This window comes from Borostomias antarcticus, assembly GCF_949987555.1.
Source record: "Borostomias antarcticus genome assembly, chromosome: 7".
NCBI classification, from domain to species: Eukaryota; Metazoa; Chordata; class Actinopteri; order Stomiiformes; family Stomiidae; genus Borostomias; species Borostomias antarcticus.
The window spans coordinates 27,138,341-27,153,936 of NC_140240.1; the positions used below are offsets into that span (position 1 = coordinate 27,138,341).

Genomic DNA, 15,596 nt, shown 5'->3' on the forward strand with positions numbered 1-15,596 from the left:
CCTCGCCGGTGGCGCTCGGTTGTGGGCGAGCGGAAAACTGGCGCGAATAAATACAACCGAACATCCATTAATAAAAAAGACTTGTGGTCTGGTCTTGTATACACATAGGCCTACTTCAACGTCCATTGAACGCACATTTGAATAGACACCCATTGACAGACTAACAAGCCACACACAGACGCGTTATAGCCCTACGCAGCCTAGGCCTTCATGCCCATGGCCATGCCTTATCACTTGTCACACGGCTTTCAATTCCCATTCAGACAGCTCTATTCTTTGTGAAAATCAATACCACTTCGTCCCTTAATTGTAGCCTTTCCTAGAGCCGCACAGAAGCATTTGAAATGGATTTTATGGGCAATGCGTGTCCCTGAGAGAGAGAGAGAGAGAGAGAGAGAGAGAGAGAGGGAGAAAGTGAAAGAACAAGATGGAAGGAGCGGAGCACGCATGCGTGCAAACCACACACACACACACACACACACATTCCCTGAGGGACAGGTGGGTGGGTGGCAGATAGCTGGCTGGTTGACCTCCCCTCCCCGTATCCCTGCCCTCTCTGGCGCCCCCAAACGGCCCTCTGTCTGTCTGTCAGTGTGACCCCATATAGGTATTATAATAGACCAGACCACCTAAAGCTGTGTGTGAACGTGTGTGTGTGTGCGTGTGTGTATGTGTGAACGTGTGTGTGTGTAGGCAGGTGGTTCACTCCTTCGGAGGGAAGGGGAGGGGCAGTTCCTGGAACTCTGACCCCAAGAGTCCTCTCCCCTCGGCACGGCGAGGAGGACTCGTCTGCTTCAGCGTGGAGGTCTCTCCTGGGCGTGAACGGAGCTGTCCGCCCACGCCACCGCACCTCGACGGAGACGGAATATGAATTGTTTATAAGCCCGCGTTTCGCCGTGCCGTCGGTTTTTGCCGTGGCCTCTGGCGGGAGAATGCATTCTCCATCTGCTGGCTGTCTGTATGGTGCTCTCGTGGCGAGAGGTTGTGACTAAAAAAAAAACTACATTTATTTAAAAATTCACAATAAGCCAGCCTGCAGTTGTGAGTTCATCTATCCGTCTGTCTCTCTCTCAATCTACAGGATACTGTACATGTGTTTCTCTCCTCCAATCTCCCCCACGCTCTCAACTAAACGTGTCACTTGTCTGTCTGTCTTACCTGTCTACCTACTGGGTACGTTTATTATGTACCTGTCTACCTACTGGGTGCGACTGACTGACCAACACAGGACTGAACCCTGTTACAGTCAGACTGACCAACACAGGACTGAACCCTGTCTACAGCAGTCAGACTGACCAAGACAGGACTGAACCCTGTCTACAGTCAGACTGACCAACGCAGGACTGAACCCTGTTACAGTCAGACTGAACACAGGACTGAACCCTGTCTACAGCAGTCAGACTGACCAACACAGGACTGAACCCTGTCTACAGTCAGACTGACCAACACAGGACTGAACCCTGTCTACAGCAGTCAGACTGTACAACACGTTACATTACATCAGTCATTTAGCTGATGCTTTTATCCAAAGCGACTTACAATAATTGCATTTAGCGTACTGTAGGAAACGTTAAGTGTACTACTACTCGCCAGAACACACAAGTGCATCTCCTTTCTAAAACAAGTGACTAAGAGTATAATCTAGTGTCGAAGGCAAAGTGAAGAATAGCAAAATAAAAATACAATAGGTGCTTAAGAGGGAGAGTCCTGGTAGAATTACTTAACTGATGGAACAGATAGTCTTTGGGCTTGAGCTGTTTGTAATTGAGTTGTTTCATGGCTTTAAAAAAATAAAAAATAAAGTGCTTTCATGTGAGGGTATGGTCATATGTGTAAATGTGTATGACTTCAAAAGCATGGGTGCATGTGTGTATAGATCATTTACATACCTTTTTATTTTTCATGATGTATAATGAAGGCCTATTACTATTCCGATTTTATTATGGATGTGAATTCACATTTTATTCAGTTGTTAACTGCAAGCATGAATGAAATAAACTCAAACAAAAAAAAAACAACAACCTCAAACTCAATCTCCTCCGAACCTGAGATGACCCAGCGGCGGTCATTAATGTCACAGGGAACATCTTGTCCAACAGCGGCCGGAGGAGGTAGAAAAAGCAATTATTTCCACGTGTAATAACGCCTGTAGGGCACATCTGTGCGTGGGAGGGGGGGGGGGGGGGGTCACTCTCCTTGAATGCGAGCGTATGGAAAAATGAATTTGGCGTAATTATTATGTTGCCGCTCGGAAGAGCGCCGTCCTTTCGAGGAGATGAGCCTTCAAAGAGGAGTGGACGGAGTGAAGCTCGTCCCGGGAGGAACGGCATAATTACAAAGAGCGTGGTTGTTAAAGGGGACGGTAGCGTGCTGTGCTTTGCTGCCTACGAGATGAGATAACACTTATCGGCAGCAACATTTCACTGTGGCTGTGCGCTGTACATTACATGTGATGAATAAAAGGAATCTTGAATCTATTAATCCCCGGGGAGGGGGGCGGGGGGGGGGGATTCGGTTGTTACAGCAGCAGTCAGTGACAGAAAAAAAGTACTGAACACAAAAGAAGCACAAAAAGCCAAATATACCTACTGTATTATACATAATGTACACAAGCGAAACATGTAAATAACTATTTTTATGTAAAGTGATGTATTAGGGGCCCCTGAGTACGAGAGTGAAAAGGGGAATTGGGGGGGGGGGGGGCGGTTCAGGCACTGTAGTACTGTTTTGATGGCCGCTGGCACAAAGGAACGCCTGAACCGCTCTGTTTTGCACCTGGCAGGGATGAGCCTGTGGCTGAAGGTGCCCCTCATCTGCCACAGCTGGTCACAGAGGGGGTGGGAGGGATTGTCCAGGATGTTCTTCGGTTTGTCCCTCATCCATCTCCACCACGACAACCAGGTTGTCCAGTTGTCGCCCCCACAACAGAGCTGGACCTCCTAACCAGCCTGTTGAGTTTGTTGGTCCCCCCAGACTTGATGCCCCCTTCCCCCTTCGGCAAACTACAACAAAGAACAGCGTGCTGGCTACCACAGCCTGGGAGAACATCAGCAGCAGCCTGCTACACACGTCGAAGGACCTGAGCCTCCTGAGGAAGAACAGTCTGCTCTGTCCTTTCCTATAGAGGGCCTTAATGTCGCCAGTTTGTAGTTGAAACGCACTCACGGGAACCTGTATGAGTCCATCATCATAATTTCCTCCCCCCTGGATGGTAATACTGTATTTACTGTAGTGCATCGGTGCTCCAGGGGTATAAATAGCTGTGCTCTGCAGAACGCACGCCGCAAGGCTAATGACTGGCCGCGCAGGACACCGTTCATCCCTTCTGGACAAATCGCGGCGAGCGAAACTGCGCGTTCCAGATATTTCAGGTCCACGGGGTTTACCTGAGCAATGCGGACGTCAGGAAATCGTCTAACGTTGAAACCTGATTGATTGATTGAAACCTTTATTTATACTCAGGTGAGCTCTGAGGTGAGGCCACCTCGTTTGCAGAGCTGCTGAGTGTACAACAAAATAGAACAACAAGACAATGTACAGTGCACTTAGTTAAAAACAGTTGTATCATAAAGAAATGAAATCAGGCATTTAAATTCCTTTAGGGAAGGAAGAACTTCCAGCTTTAACTTGGACTGAATGTCATTCCAGGACTTTTGGGCTGCATAAGTAAATGCTGTCCTGTCAAGTCCTGTACTAGTCCGTGGAACTTTAAGTGTGATCCAGTCACTAGAACGTGTTTGATGGGCTGGAGCATTCCTGTCCAACAGGGCAGCTATATACGGTGGCTGTTTGCCGGTCAACGCCTTGAAAATGAACAAGAGCCAATGGTAGTCTCGCCGAGCTGCCAGGGATGGCCAGCCAACCTTACTGTAAAGGAGACAATGGTGTGTGTCATACCCATCCCGAGTAATAAATCTAAGTGCAGAGTGGTATACAGAGTCCAATGGTTTCAGGGTGGTAGCTGAAGTGTGACGATAAATGACATCTCCATAATCAAGAACAGATAAAAATATTGACTCAACAACTTTTTTCCGACAGAATCGAGGGAATCTTGAGCGATTTCTGTACAGAAAGCCAACCTTTTGGCGCAGCTTAGAAGCAAGTTTCTCAATATGAGATTTAAAAGTTAACTGTTCATCTATCCACAAGCCCAGATATTTACATTCAGTGACTCTGCTAATTTGTGTACCATTTAGTGATGCTATCTGTAGACTATTGTAATCCACAATTTTTGCCCTGGAAAATATCATGAATTTTGTTTTATTAGAATTGAGAACAAGCTTAAGTTGATATAGGGCATCTTGCAAAGCAATAAAAGAGAGCTGCAAGTTTTCAGTAGCCAACTGCACAGAATCCGCCATACAATAGATAACCGTGTCATCAGCATATAAATGGGATCCATTCAAAGATGATAAAATATTGTTTATGTAGATTGTGAAGAGGACAGGGCCCAGCACCGAACCCTGCGGAACTCCCTTGCCTATGGACAGAAACTCAGACCGGACATGGCCAACTCTCACACACTGACGCCTGGTTATTAAATAGTCATGAAACCAGCTAAGGGCATTGTCATCCAGACCAATACTAGTCAGACTATGCAGTAGGAGGAAGTGATCGACTGTATCGAAGGCCTTCGAAAGGTCTATGAAAAGTGCTGCGCAATGCTTTTTATTATCCATGGCTGAGCTAATATCGTTCACAACCAGTGTAATAGCAGAGGTTGTACTATGCTGGGCTCTGAAACCAGACTGATGAGGACTAAGCACTGAGTTACTTGAAAGAAAATGTTTGAGCTGATTGTTTACTAGTGACTCCAATACTTTTGTCAAACAGGGCAGCCTAGAGATCGGTCTATAGTTATCTAAATTAACTCTCTCACCGCCCTTATGTAGTGGGAGTACGCTAGCCGATTTCCACTCAAGAGAAAGCTTACCAGAGGCAACAGAGATATTAAAGATGTAGGTCAACTGCTCGACCATAACTGGAGCAGCCAGGTTGATAAAGTAAGCCTCTAGGTCATCTTCACCAGTGGAACACTTATTGTCTAATGCATGATAAACCTCATCAAGTGTAAATGGGATGAGAGAAAAATTAGGATGAGGTGGAGCGTGTTTATTTACAACTGTATTAAATGAGCCTTTAAGTGAGTTCAAGGCTACCTGAACATCAGGCTCTGACATGACATGACTCCAGTCACAGTCAGTCATGTCACCCTTAAACCTCTCTGCATTAAAGTTTTTAAAAGTCCTCTTTGAGACCACCTGAGACCCTGACTTCCTTACATGCACATCCCTTAAACAAGCAATAGGACAATGATCGCTCACACCGAGCTCAAAAACACCACTAGAAGGATATTTGTCGACCAAATTAGTAAAAATAAGGTCAATCAGAGTAGACTGAGAGTGATCTTTGAGGTTTGGTCTAGTTGGCGCTACTATCAATTGGCTTAAGTTTAGGCCACACATTAAGTATTTAAGCTGCAAAGAAGCATCACTCAGCCAATTCAGATTTAGGTCACCCATTACAAGCAATTCATCAGCAGAGTATTCAGAAAGCATGTTCACTAAAGTAGCAGTAGTATCTGAATCTGCCGATGGAGGACGGTACACTCCTACCACAGTCATTGAATCAGGACCATGTTGAACCTTTAGAGCAAGAAACTCAAAGTGCGAGCCGATAAGCGAGCTGTCAAACAATTGACTTCCTGGTTATGCGCTTCCTGGTATGACGCTATCGCGGTGGACGGAAAGTGTGTCATGCAAGCGCCGACTGGCGAATACAGTCGAGCTGAAGAAGAGGTGCACTCAAAGGGTGCACATGCACCAATCGCCACTGCGGGAAGAACATCCTGGACACACACACACACACTCGCTGTGTCTCTCTTAATCTTAACCTACCAAATGACCTAATTTCCTACATTTCTTAGAGAGCGTCGGAGCCCTGGGCATGGCACACCAGCTCATTATTTAGTATGTCCCCAGTGCTGCTTTCTGCTGAGCCAAACAGGAAGCTGAGCACGTGCACTGTAGTGACATCACAGCCCGCTCTGCAGCGCAAGCGCCATGCTGTTGTAACTTTCCCTGATCCTCCCGCGACTCGCTGGCTTTTCACCGCGCGCTTTCGAATGAAAAAAAACGTAAACGGCGCATCCTCTCAGTGGGGCCTTCGTATAGAAGGGCGCCCTCGTCACGTCTCTTGGGCGTTCGTCGCTATCAGGGTCTTTGGTTTGTTTTATGATCGTCTGCGTCTTCACACATGGAGGAGTTCAGTGTTCAGATACATTAAGTGGACTGGCGTTGTGAGTGTGTGTTTGAGACAAAGAGAGAGAGTGAGAGAGAGAGAGGAAGTGTACGCGCGTCTCCCGTGTTTGTTGTCACCTGTCCACTGCGGGGTGGTGGAGTGGTCGGCCATCTTGTGGAGACAGGTAGCTGTAGGCCGCAGATCCCCCGACCACTCGAATCTTGAACAGCACCCCTGCGTTCTGTAGCGAGAGAACATGCACAAAAAACAAGGTCACATTACCAGACGGTTATATTCAACGCATCACAAAAAGAAAAACCTTACTGTACAAAGCATTTTTTGCATTTCTAGATCGCTCTATCACGGTGCTGTTCTGTGCCGTCTATCTGAAAGAACTGCTGCTGTTTCATAGAAAAACACAGGCCTCAGACATCGTTTACACTTCCTTCTCTCTTTGTCCAGTACTGTGCTGTTAAGGCACCTTTCTTTAGTCGGGGACGCAGCTAAGAAATAAGTTTGAAGGTTTTCCGAAGACACGGCGAGACAGATTTATTAGAGAGCAGAACCACATTCCTAATGGACTCATTTGGAACAGGGCCGTCGGAGAAAGGAGCAGCAGCCAAGCATAAAGAGAAATAAATTAAGCAGCTAATAGCGCCTCGCTGCCAAATGAAAACGGCAAAGTCTTTTGTTTGGGCACTCGGTATTCGGCGTTTTCCTGAATCTTATCTCTGGTGGGGCCGTAATGAACTGGCGAGTGAAGCGCCGCTAATTGTCACTTGAATGCTTGAGAGGTTTCCGAGAGAAACTTTTGAGGCCTCAACTTCCTCTTTAGCTCCTGGTTACGTTGACGAGAAGGCGAGTTGAAGAGGTGATATTTCATGTGGGGGTCATGACCCACGACACAGATGTCCTCCATATTGTCATTGAATTTGGTGTTTTGGTCGAGAAAAGAGTCGAGACTAAATAGCTGTGAGACTTTGACCAAGTGACCGCTCAAGTTAGCAAAATGGCTGCTGCAACGGCTGCATGCAAAACACTACCACGGGTTCCGTTTCAAAGGGACACCGATATCACTCCCCACCAATTATTCTCAACAACAGTACTGTTACTTGTCTCTGTATTGAGTCTGAACCGTCTGTTGAAACGGTCTATGAACCCCGGGGGCGAACGCGCGCAGAGAACCGCTCGTGAGGGTGAGGAGAATTCCCTTTATCTACAGAGAGACATCTGCCCAGAGCGTGAGCTTTCTCATCAACATATGGGCCCCGTCATGACCCCCGGCGCCGGAGCCTGGCGGCAGATGCTGACGGGCGTGTCCGGTCGCGATGATCAAACCAACAAGGAGCTCTGCTCTGCCCCCCCGGACCCCCCCCCCCCTCCCCCCCCGCGCGCCAGGCGTCCGTTGCTAGGAGCTACAGCTTGTTATCTCGGCTTCCTGTTTGGCCACTGTGAGACGTGAATAGTGATGGAGGGGTCCGCGGGGAGTTTGCTAAATATGGAGCAGGCATGTATATTCAGTCAAGACTTAGCATGCGGATAGATAGCGTCTGTTTAACATGAGTGGGTGTGAAACATTCAGTGGGGTCAGGCCAAGATTCAGCACAGCTTTGCATCAGGAGGAGAGTTCGACTACGGCGTCTAGGATTCTGTTGTGGAGTCTGGGGGATTCTGACTCTCCGAGAATCCGCGGTCTTCTTTTCGATCATCCCTCCGATTTCAGCGCTGTCAACTCAGAAAAGAATCTGCCGTGTGTTTGAGAAGCCTGCAGGGGGCGCCACGGCATCTCAGTTACCTCACTGACAGCACTAGTGGATCTCTCCAACCCTACATCACTAGGGTTGGGACGCAAAAAACGAACACTGGCACGCCTACGATCAATCTTGAGGGGACAGAGCGGTTTTGCTATGTTTGCATTTCAACTTTACTTCAAATTCGCTCCAGGTAAAAGCTGCCCACCCACTGCATGGAGGGTGGAGGGAAATCCAACCGAATCGTGACAAATTGAACCAGGTCTTGTCTACGAGATACAGATCAGACGACAGCAGGACTGGGAAGCCTTCGCCCAGGGACTTAGCGGGACTTAGCCCCACCTGAGACTTTGAGCCCCATAGCCTGTTTACGCTGGATAAAGCCCTGTCGAGCACCGCGCCGTCTCCCATAGGGTACACTGTATTGTGTGTGTGTGCGCGCGCGTGTGGGTCTCAGTGGCACTGTGGCTTCCTCTTGTCCATGGAGGAATCACTCGTATGTACGGTACTGTACAGCGAAAGAACAAGAAGGCGTCAGCGTCGTCGCCGAGGTGCAGTCCGTGCGTACGGAGGAGGCGAGCGGGGGGCTCAGGTGCGCTACGGCCGGCCGACGCGTCTTCGTCTTCTGTGGGGCCGCCGCTTTCTCCCGCCGCCCCCCCCGGTACGCCTCAACCCTGCGCCCCCCCCCCCGGTATACCTCGTCCCTGCGATCCGAGCTGCCGGCGGTGCGGAAAGCCAGGTGGCGGAGCTAGCCAGGCCAACTGAGGTTCCCCCCCTCGCTCCGCAGAATTAGAATGAGGACCCAGCGCACGTAGATAATTACTCCACAGAGAGAGAGAGAGAGAGAGAGAGAGAGACAGAGAGACAGAGAGGGGAGACAGAGAGAGAGAGAGAGAGAGAGGGAAAGAGAGAGAGAGAGAGAGAGAGGGAAGAGAGAGAGAGAGAGAGAGAGAGAGAGAGAGAGAGAGAGAGAGAGAGAGAAAGTTCCCTCGCCTTTTTACTGGGCTTCACTGGCAGCCATATAATCAGCTGTGTCACTCTGGCTGGGCACATACAGCAGCAGCAGTTCCACACTAACTGTGTGTGAATACATTAAGACAAGCCCCCCCCCTCTCCCCCCCCTCCGGTTAATTGATTGTCTCCCGTTAATTATAAGGTAATTAGGTCTCGGAGCTCCTCGAGATGACTCGTCTCTTCAAGAAGTTGCTGAGGAGTGGACACGCACACACACACAAACACACACACAAACACCGCGGCACACATCACCGCAAGGTCGCGACTCACAGTGGCTATGTGTCTGTGGACGTCCTCATAGGTTCGGAGAGGTGTGCTGAAAGGTGTGTGTGTGTGTGTGTGTGTGAGAGGAGAGAGAGAGAGAGAGAGAGAGAGAGAGAGAGAGATATACTGTATAGAGAGAGAGGTGGGAGTGCAGACCCACCTGTGCCTGGGAGCCATTGAGCATCAGGTAGTAGAGTTTGCTGAGGATGCTTTGCTGTAGCTGGTCCCAGGAGAGGGTCCTGTCCTCACGCATCAGGAAGGGAGGCCCAAACCTGAGGACGGGGGGAGAGAGAGAGAGAGAGAGAGAGAGAGACAGAGAGAGAGAGAGAGAGAGAGAGAGGGGAGACAGAGAGAGAGAGAGAGAGAGAGAGAGGGAGACAGAGAGAGAGAGACAGAGAGAGAGAGAGAGAGGGGCGAAGAGAGGGGAGACAGAGAGAGAGAGAGAGAGAGAGAGAGAGACAGAGAGAGAGAGACAGAGAGAGAGAGAGAGGGGAGACAGAGAGAGAGAGACAGTGACAGAGACAGAGAGACAGAGAGAGAGAGAGAGGGGAGACAGAGAGAGAGAGAGAGAGAGAGAGAGAGAGAGAGAGAGAGGGGAGACAGAGAGAGAGAGAGAAGAGGGAGAGAAAGAGAGATTATTTATTAGAACCTCTTTAAGCCAATGGCTACTCTTCCAGAGTCCTGAACATTAAAGCATATCAATATAAATATAAAACATAACAGTAATACATATCAATACATATATCAATATAACAAGACATTAAAACATATTATTTGTAAATCATGTTGATATTCCACAGCAATGCAAAACGTACTGTATCTAGACAAACCAGTAGGGTTATGCCTACATATTAAAATATACACCTTATACTTGCTTACTTGGCCTACGTACTACATCTAAAATAAAATATTAAAAACAAACAAACACAATGCACATTTAGAGTATAAAAGTTCAAACCTAGGATGAACACATTCTCTAAATGCCCTTCTGATAATAAAAGCTATCCTATCACAGCCACTACCCAACACTACACAAATTAGTCCCAATGACCGTCTAAAATAGTATTAATAGTCTCTTCTAGATACAATTCTGATGGTGTAGATGCAGTTAGCCTATCCATAAAATTATTACTCGATGGGAGAATTTACGCTTACCAATTAAGCATTTAAAATTTACAATTTACAATTAAGTAACAATCAGATGTCAGTGCAGTTGAATGGGTGTCTATTCCTCACCAAGTGGAACCTGGAATTGATCGATTTATTTTAGTATGATTCTAGCTGCCTTGTTGTGTGCCATCTGCAGCATCTTAATTTCACCCTTCCCAGCACTTCCCCAAACCTCTGCACAGTGAGACATTTTACTCCATTAAATAAATAAATAAAATAAATACATTTTATTTGTAGTGCGCTTTACATTCTGAGAAATCTCAAAGTGCATAGGTAATACAATAATAAAAATATACAATAATAATACAATAATAATAATTTTAAAAAATAATAATAATAATAATAATAATTAGTGATTAGTGCTTGGGCTACTATATTTTGAGACTCTACTGTACGTAACATACATGCGGTTCCAGTTATTTTCTGGCATAAATAAGAGACATGAGATGTCCAAGACAAACATTCATCCAGCTTCATTCCCAGTAGTTTGTTCTTCTTCAACTGTTCTCTCATTACTCCACTTGCACTGAGTTGTAGAGGGAATTCAAGTAGCCTATTCCTCCTAGAACCATCACTTTAGTTTTCCTTATTTCAAGCACGTTAATTAGATCTGACCCACTCTGAGTTTCTCGAAATCCAGCTTCAATGCTTCCTCTATTTCACAGTTTGTGTTTCCTGCAGCATACACGTATGCAGATATGGTAGTTTCAGATTTAGATAGTACATGACATACATCATTGATGTATAATGTGTACAACAAAGGACCAGAACAGCTGCCCTGAGATACTCCCATTGAAGAATTACATTAGTATAGATGGTCTGTGTTCTCTCAGACAGATAGGATCTCATCCACGTCATGGCTTTCAGATCAAAATTATATTGAAGAAGTTTCAATAATAGTATCTCATGATCTACTAGGACAAATTCGGCACTCAAGTCTAGAAATAACACACAACAGCTTTACTAATATAATCCTGCCAGTTCATCTCCATGAAAGCAGTTGTCGTGGAGTGGTCTTCACGATAAGCATGTTGGTTTGGAGACATGAGGTCTGTACAATAAAAGTTATACAATAAAAGTTAGACAAATACAGTTTGATTTGATTTGATGAGGTCATAGTCCCATATCTGATTACTCACTATGCTTCCTAAAACTCTACTGAGGGACAGTGGAACACTGGCAATTGACAATTGTTTTGGTTGTTTTGGTTTTCTTTGGGTACTGGACACAACTTGGCTTGCTTCCATACCTTTGGGAAATGCCGTGACACTAATGACCAACAAAGCAAGTATGTAAGGGGACACGCAATCTGGGAAGCAGTATCTCTGAGCAGGGTCTTGTCGATAAAGTCGTAGCCTGCAGATTTTACATTAGGCGGTGACTAAAGGAGTTTGACAACTTCATTGGTCGTCACCGATGTAGGAGTAAATGAACAAGGTTTGTCACACAATGTTTTCCTTTATCAATTGTACAGAGTTGTGCTCGGATGCGGTATCCAGCTAACTTTCAATCTTAGATCGTTGATTTTGTTAATATAAAACTAGCAAAGTGACTAAAAGTGTGTTTTGGTTTTGTCAATGTATCCCCATTGAGTTCTATATGATGAAGATGTCCCTAGCAAACCCTTAGCATTGTTCCACCACGTCGCTTTTGAGTCCAATTTACTGCACACTTCGAAAAAGCACTTTCCTAAAATAAGGTATTTTTCCTACGATTTATATTCAGGGCATAGTTGCAGAACTTTGTGTAATTTTGTCTATCTTATTCCGGCTTTGTCTGAGAGACAACCACTTTAGCTTTGTTTCACTTAATATCATCGAGTTCGTCCTCTATCCAGGGAGAGGAACGTGCTTTAATTGTTCGCTTCCTCACTGGGGCATGATGGTCCATTACATCAGCTAAAAATGTTGTGAAGCATTCAGTTGCATGATCTGAAGATTGTACTCTAGATATTTTAACTCCCGTGGTGTAGCAGACAAATTGCTTTCAACTACTTCCTTATTAAAATGTTTGAAGCACCTTTTTATTGTGATGTGGCAGTTTTCTAGGGACTTAAGTCGATTTTGTGATTTGTTACTGGAACAGGAAAGAGAGAGAGAGAGGAGGAGAGAGAGACAGAGAGGAGGAGAGAGAGACAGAGAGGAGGAGAGAGACAGAGAGGAGGAGAGAGAGACAGAGAGGAGGAGAGAGAGACAGAGGAGGAGAGAGAGACAGAGAGATACAGACAAAGAGCAAAGACAGAGCGAGAGAGTGAAGAAGACAGAGAGAAGGGAGAGAGGGAGCAAGAGAGATAGATATGTTATTATGTAGTTTGAGCCAGGGACAACACTTTTAGATTAGCCTAAAGCACAGCACACCCCTGTGGCCTTTTAGAGTGTAAAAACCGACTCCAACATGTACACAATGAAGAATAAGAAGACTAGGGACAGACAAAATGGCATCATTAGGCTGTAGGCCTACTGTAGCTTTATAAACATATTTCAGTACATTTTGGCTCATCGGGGCTGGAATGATGAATTTCCATTTCCAAAAGCGCTGTGTGGGTTTAAGTACCGGTCCGTGATCCAAATGAGAAAACCGCGACTCGGGGGGGGGGGGGGGGAGAAAACAAAAACATTTCCATCCTGTGAATCGCAAGTGTTTACGGTTAATCCCGCGCTCGGGCCACCTTTAAATAAGTGGGAAGCCGTAAGCCTCTTAGCTCATTCAGCGCATCGTTGAGGCTCTCTCCTTTAATTGGCCGGGCGCGTTTGAGGCTGCGCGGCGTGTGGGATGAGGGGGCCGACGCCGAAAATAGACGCGCGGTAGCCAGGTCTGAACATCGATCCGGTCTGTGGGTCTGTGACAAACGCCGTCGGCGTGAGAGAGGAAAGACGGAAGTGACGGCCGGAGGGATGGCGAACGGTTTCTAACGACACCTGTTCGGCTGAACCGGGACCCAGCCAGTCACAGGAGGCTTCGGTCTGAGCTGAAGGCCCAAGTCCCAGCTGCTCAAAATAGCCCCGACTGCATCGACAACACCCATAGAACGAGCTTCAGCACAGCGGTGAGGTGGAGCTGTGCTACAGTGTTTGCTCGAAAAAGAGCTCTGTGGGCTCGAGCTTCTTTTACCTGGTTAAATAAAGGTTAAATAAAAGTATGGGTAGGATTCTCTGCTGCAGAGAGAGAGGGAGAGAGTGATATAGAGGGAAGGAGAGAGAGAGGGAGAGAGTGATATAGAGGGAAGGAGAGAGAGATGAGAGAGTGATATAGAGGGAGGAGAGAGAGAGGGAGAGAGCGATATAGAGGGAAAGAGAGAGAGAGGGAGAGAGTGATATAGAGGGAAGGAGAGAGAGATGAGAGAGTGATATAGAGGGAGGAGAGAGAGATGGAGAGAGCGATATAGAGGGAAGGAGAGAGAGAGGGAGAGAGTGATATGACGGAAGGAGAGAGAGAGGGAGAGAGTGATATAGAGGGAAGGAGAGAGAGAGAGGGAGAGAGTGATATAGAGGGAAGGAGAGAGAGAGGGAGAGAGTGATATAGAGGGAAGGAAAGAGAGAGGGAGAGAGTGATATAGAGGGAAGGAAAGAGAGAGAGAGTGATATAGAGGGAAGGAGAGAGAGAGGGAGAGAGTGATATAGAGGGAAGGAGAGAGAGAGGGAGAGGGAGGGAGGAATGGAGAGAGGGGTGAGAGAGTGAGGGAGGGATAGAGGGGAGGGATAGAAGGTGGGATAGTGAGAGAGAGAGAGAGAGAGAGAGAGAGAGAGAGAGAGAGAGAGAGAGAGAGGGGGGGGGGTAGAAAAAGGGATAGAGAGAGGAGTAGAGGACGGGATAGATGGGAGGTATAGAGAGAGTGGGAAAAATAGAGAGAGAGAGGGGGTGAGGGACGATAGAGGCAGAGGGGTAGAGAGAGAGAGAGAGAGAGAGGGAGGGAGGGAGGGAGAGAGAGAGGGATAGAGAGAGAGGGAGAGGACGGGATAGATGGGAGGTATAGAGAGAGTGGGAAAAAGGGAGAGAGAGAGAGAGGGAGTGAGTGAGTGGGAGGGAGAGGGGTTAGAGAGAGAGAGAAAGAGAGAGAGGGAGGGAGTGCGTGGGAGGGAGGGAGGGAGGGAGGGAGGGAGGAACGTGGGTGTTAGATGAGTGATTTGGGCCCAACCACAGTTGACATCTGCCCGTCAGCCGGCACAAACAAACAGGGTGTCTCTGTGGAGCCTGACTGGGGGCCCGTCGGGGACGCAAATGTCATCCTGGCATTAAGAGGCCTTTCACAGGAACACCCGTCATCTGCTCCCCCACAAAAACAACACGCACACACACACACACACATACTGTATGCAGCAGAGACACACTGTACATACACACACACTACACATTACATACACACATGGCACACGCACACACACATACATACTACACACACACCGGAAATTTCCAACCTTTCCTACAGTACTCTACCTCTTCCGCATTGCTGACCTTATTTCTGACTACCTCTGGGAAACACATACACACACAAACACATGGGTTGGTATGTGTGTGTGTGTGTGTGTGTGTGTATGCAGGGAGGGGATTGTAATGTATACGACAGGGCACAGAACTCAAGAGGACTTGTGATTGACGTGTGTGTGGACTCGGTCTGACACGGGGCTAGGGCGTGTCACCACCGCTGACTTTCGCTGTCTTCCCTAATCCCGTACCATCAAGCGTGACGCAATCCTCCCCACCAATCACAATCGAGCACAACCCTATGGCCCCCGCCCCGAACTCGGGCTGAATCTCCACTCTCAAGGTCCATGCAGTATAAGTGAGTGGGACATTGAATGATTCAGGGCTATTTACTGAGCTTATTGTGGTTTTCCCTGGAGCTCGTTCCCGTGGTGGTCAGTGGAAAAAAAGGGGGCTTCAGAGAAAGGCTTTTCTGGATAGAAAGAAACGCTGACCCCTCAGAAGTCTACAGAATGTGACGCGACGAAGTAGAACTTCAGACTGGGGTTGTTGATGCGAGAGAGAGAGAGAGAGAGAGAGAGAGAGAGAGAAAGAGAGAGAGAGCACGAGAGAGCATCTCACTGAAATACAATACTGTCACAAGGACATGAGCTCGAATGTTTGCCGCGCCACAGAAGGTCAGAGACAGACTCAATGGCGTTGGGACGGAACACACAAAAAAAGCATGTTGCGTTC

The 15,596-nt window shown here is 47.3% G+C and overlaps 1 protein-coding gene across 1 annotated transcript in view; it reads right to left on the minus strand.

Moving 5' to 3' along the window:
- usp43a (ubiquitin specific peptidase 43a) overlaps positions 1 to 15,596 on the minus strand; it is a gene marked incomplete at both ends in the record, with an annotated part of 58,484 nt that overhangs the window by 8,003 nt on the left and 34,885 nt on the right. Inside the window, 2 exons of the mRNA XM_084441421.1 lie at positions 6,378 to 6,481; positions 9,430 to 9,541. Coding sequence (XP_084297547.1) covers positions 6,378 to 6,481; positions 9,430 to 9,541 — 216 coding nt within the window. The remainder of the gene's footprint in view (positions 1 to 6,377; positions 6,482 to 9,429; positions 9,542 to 15,596) is intronic.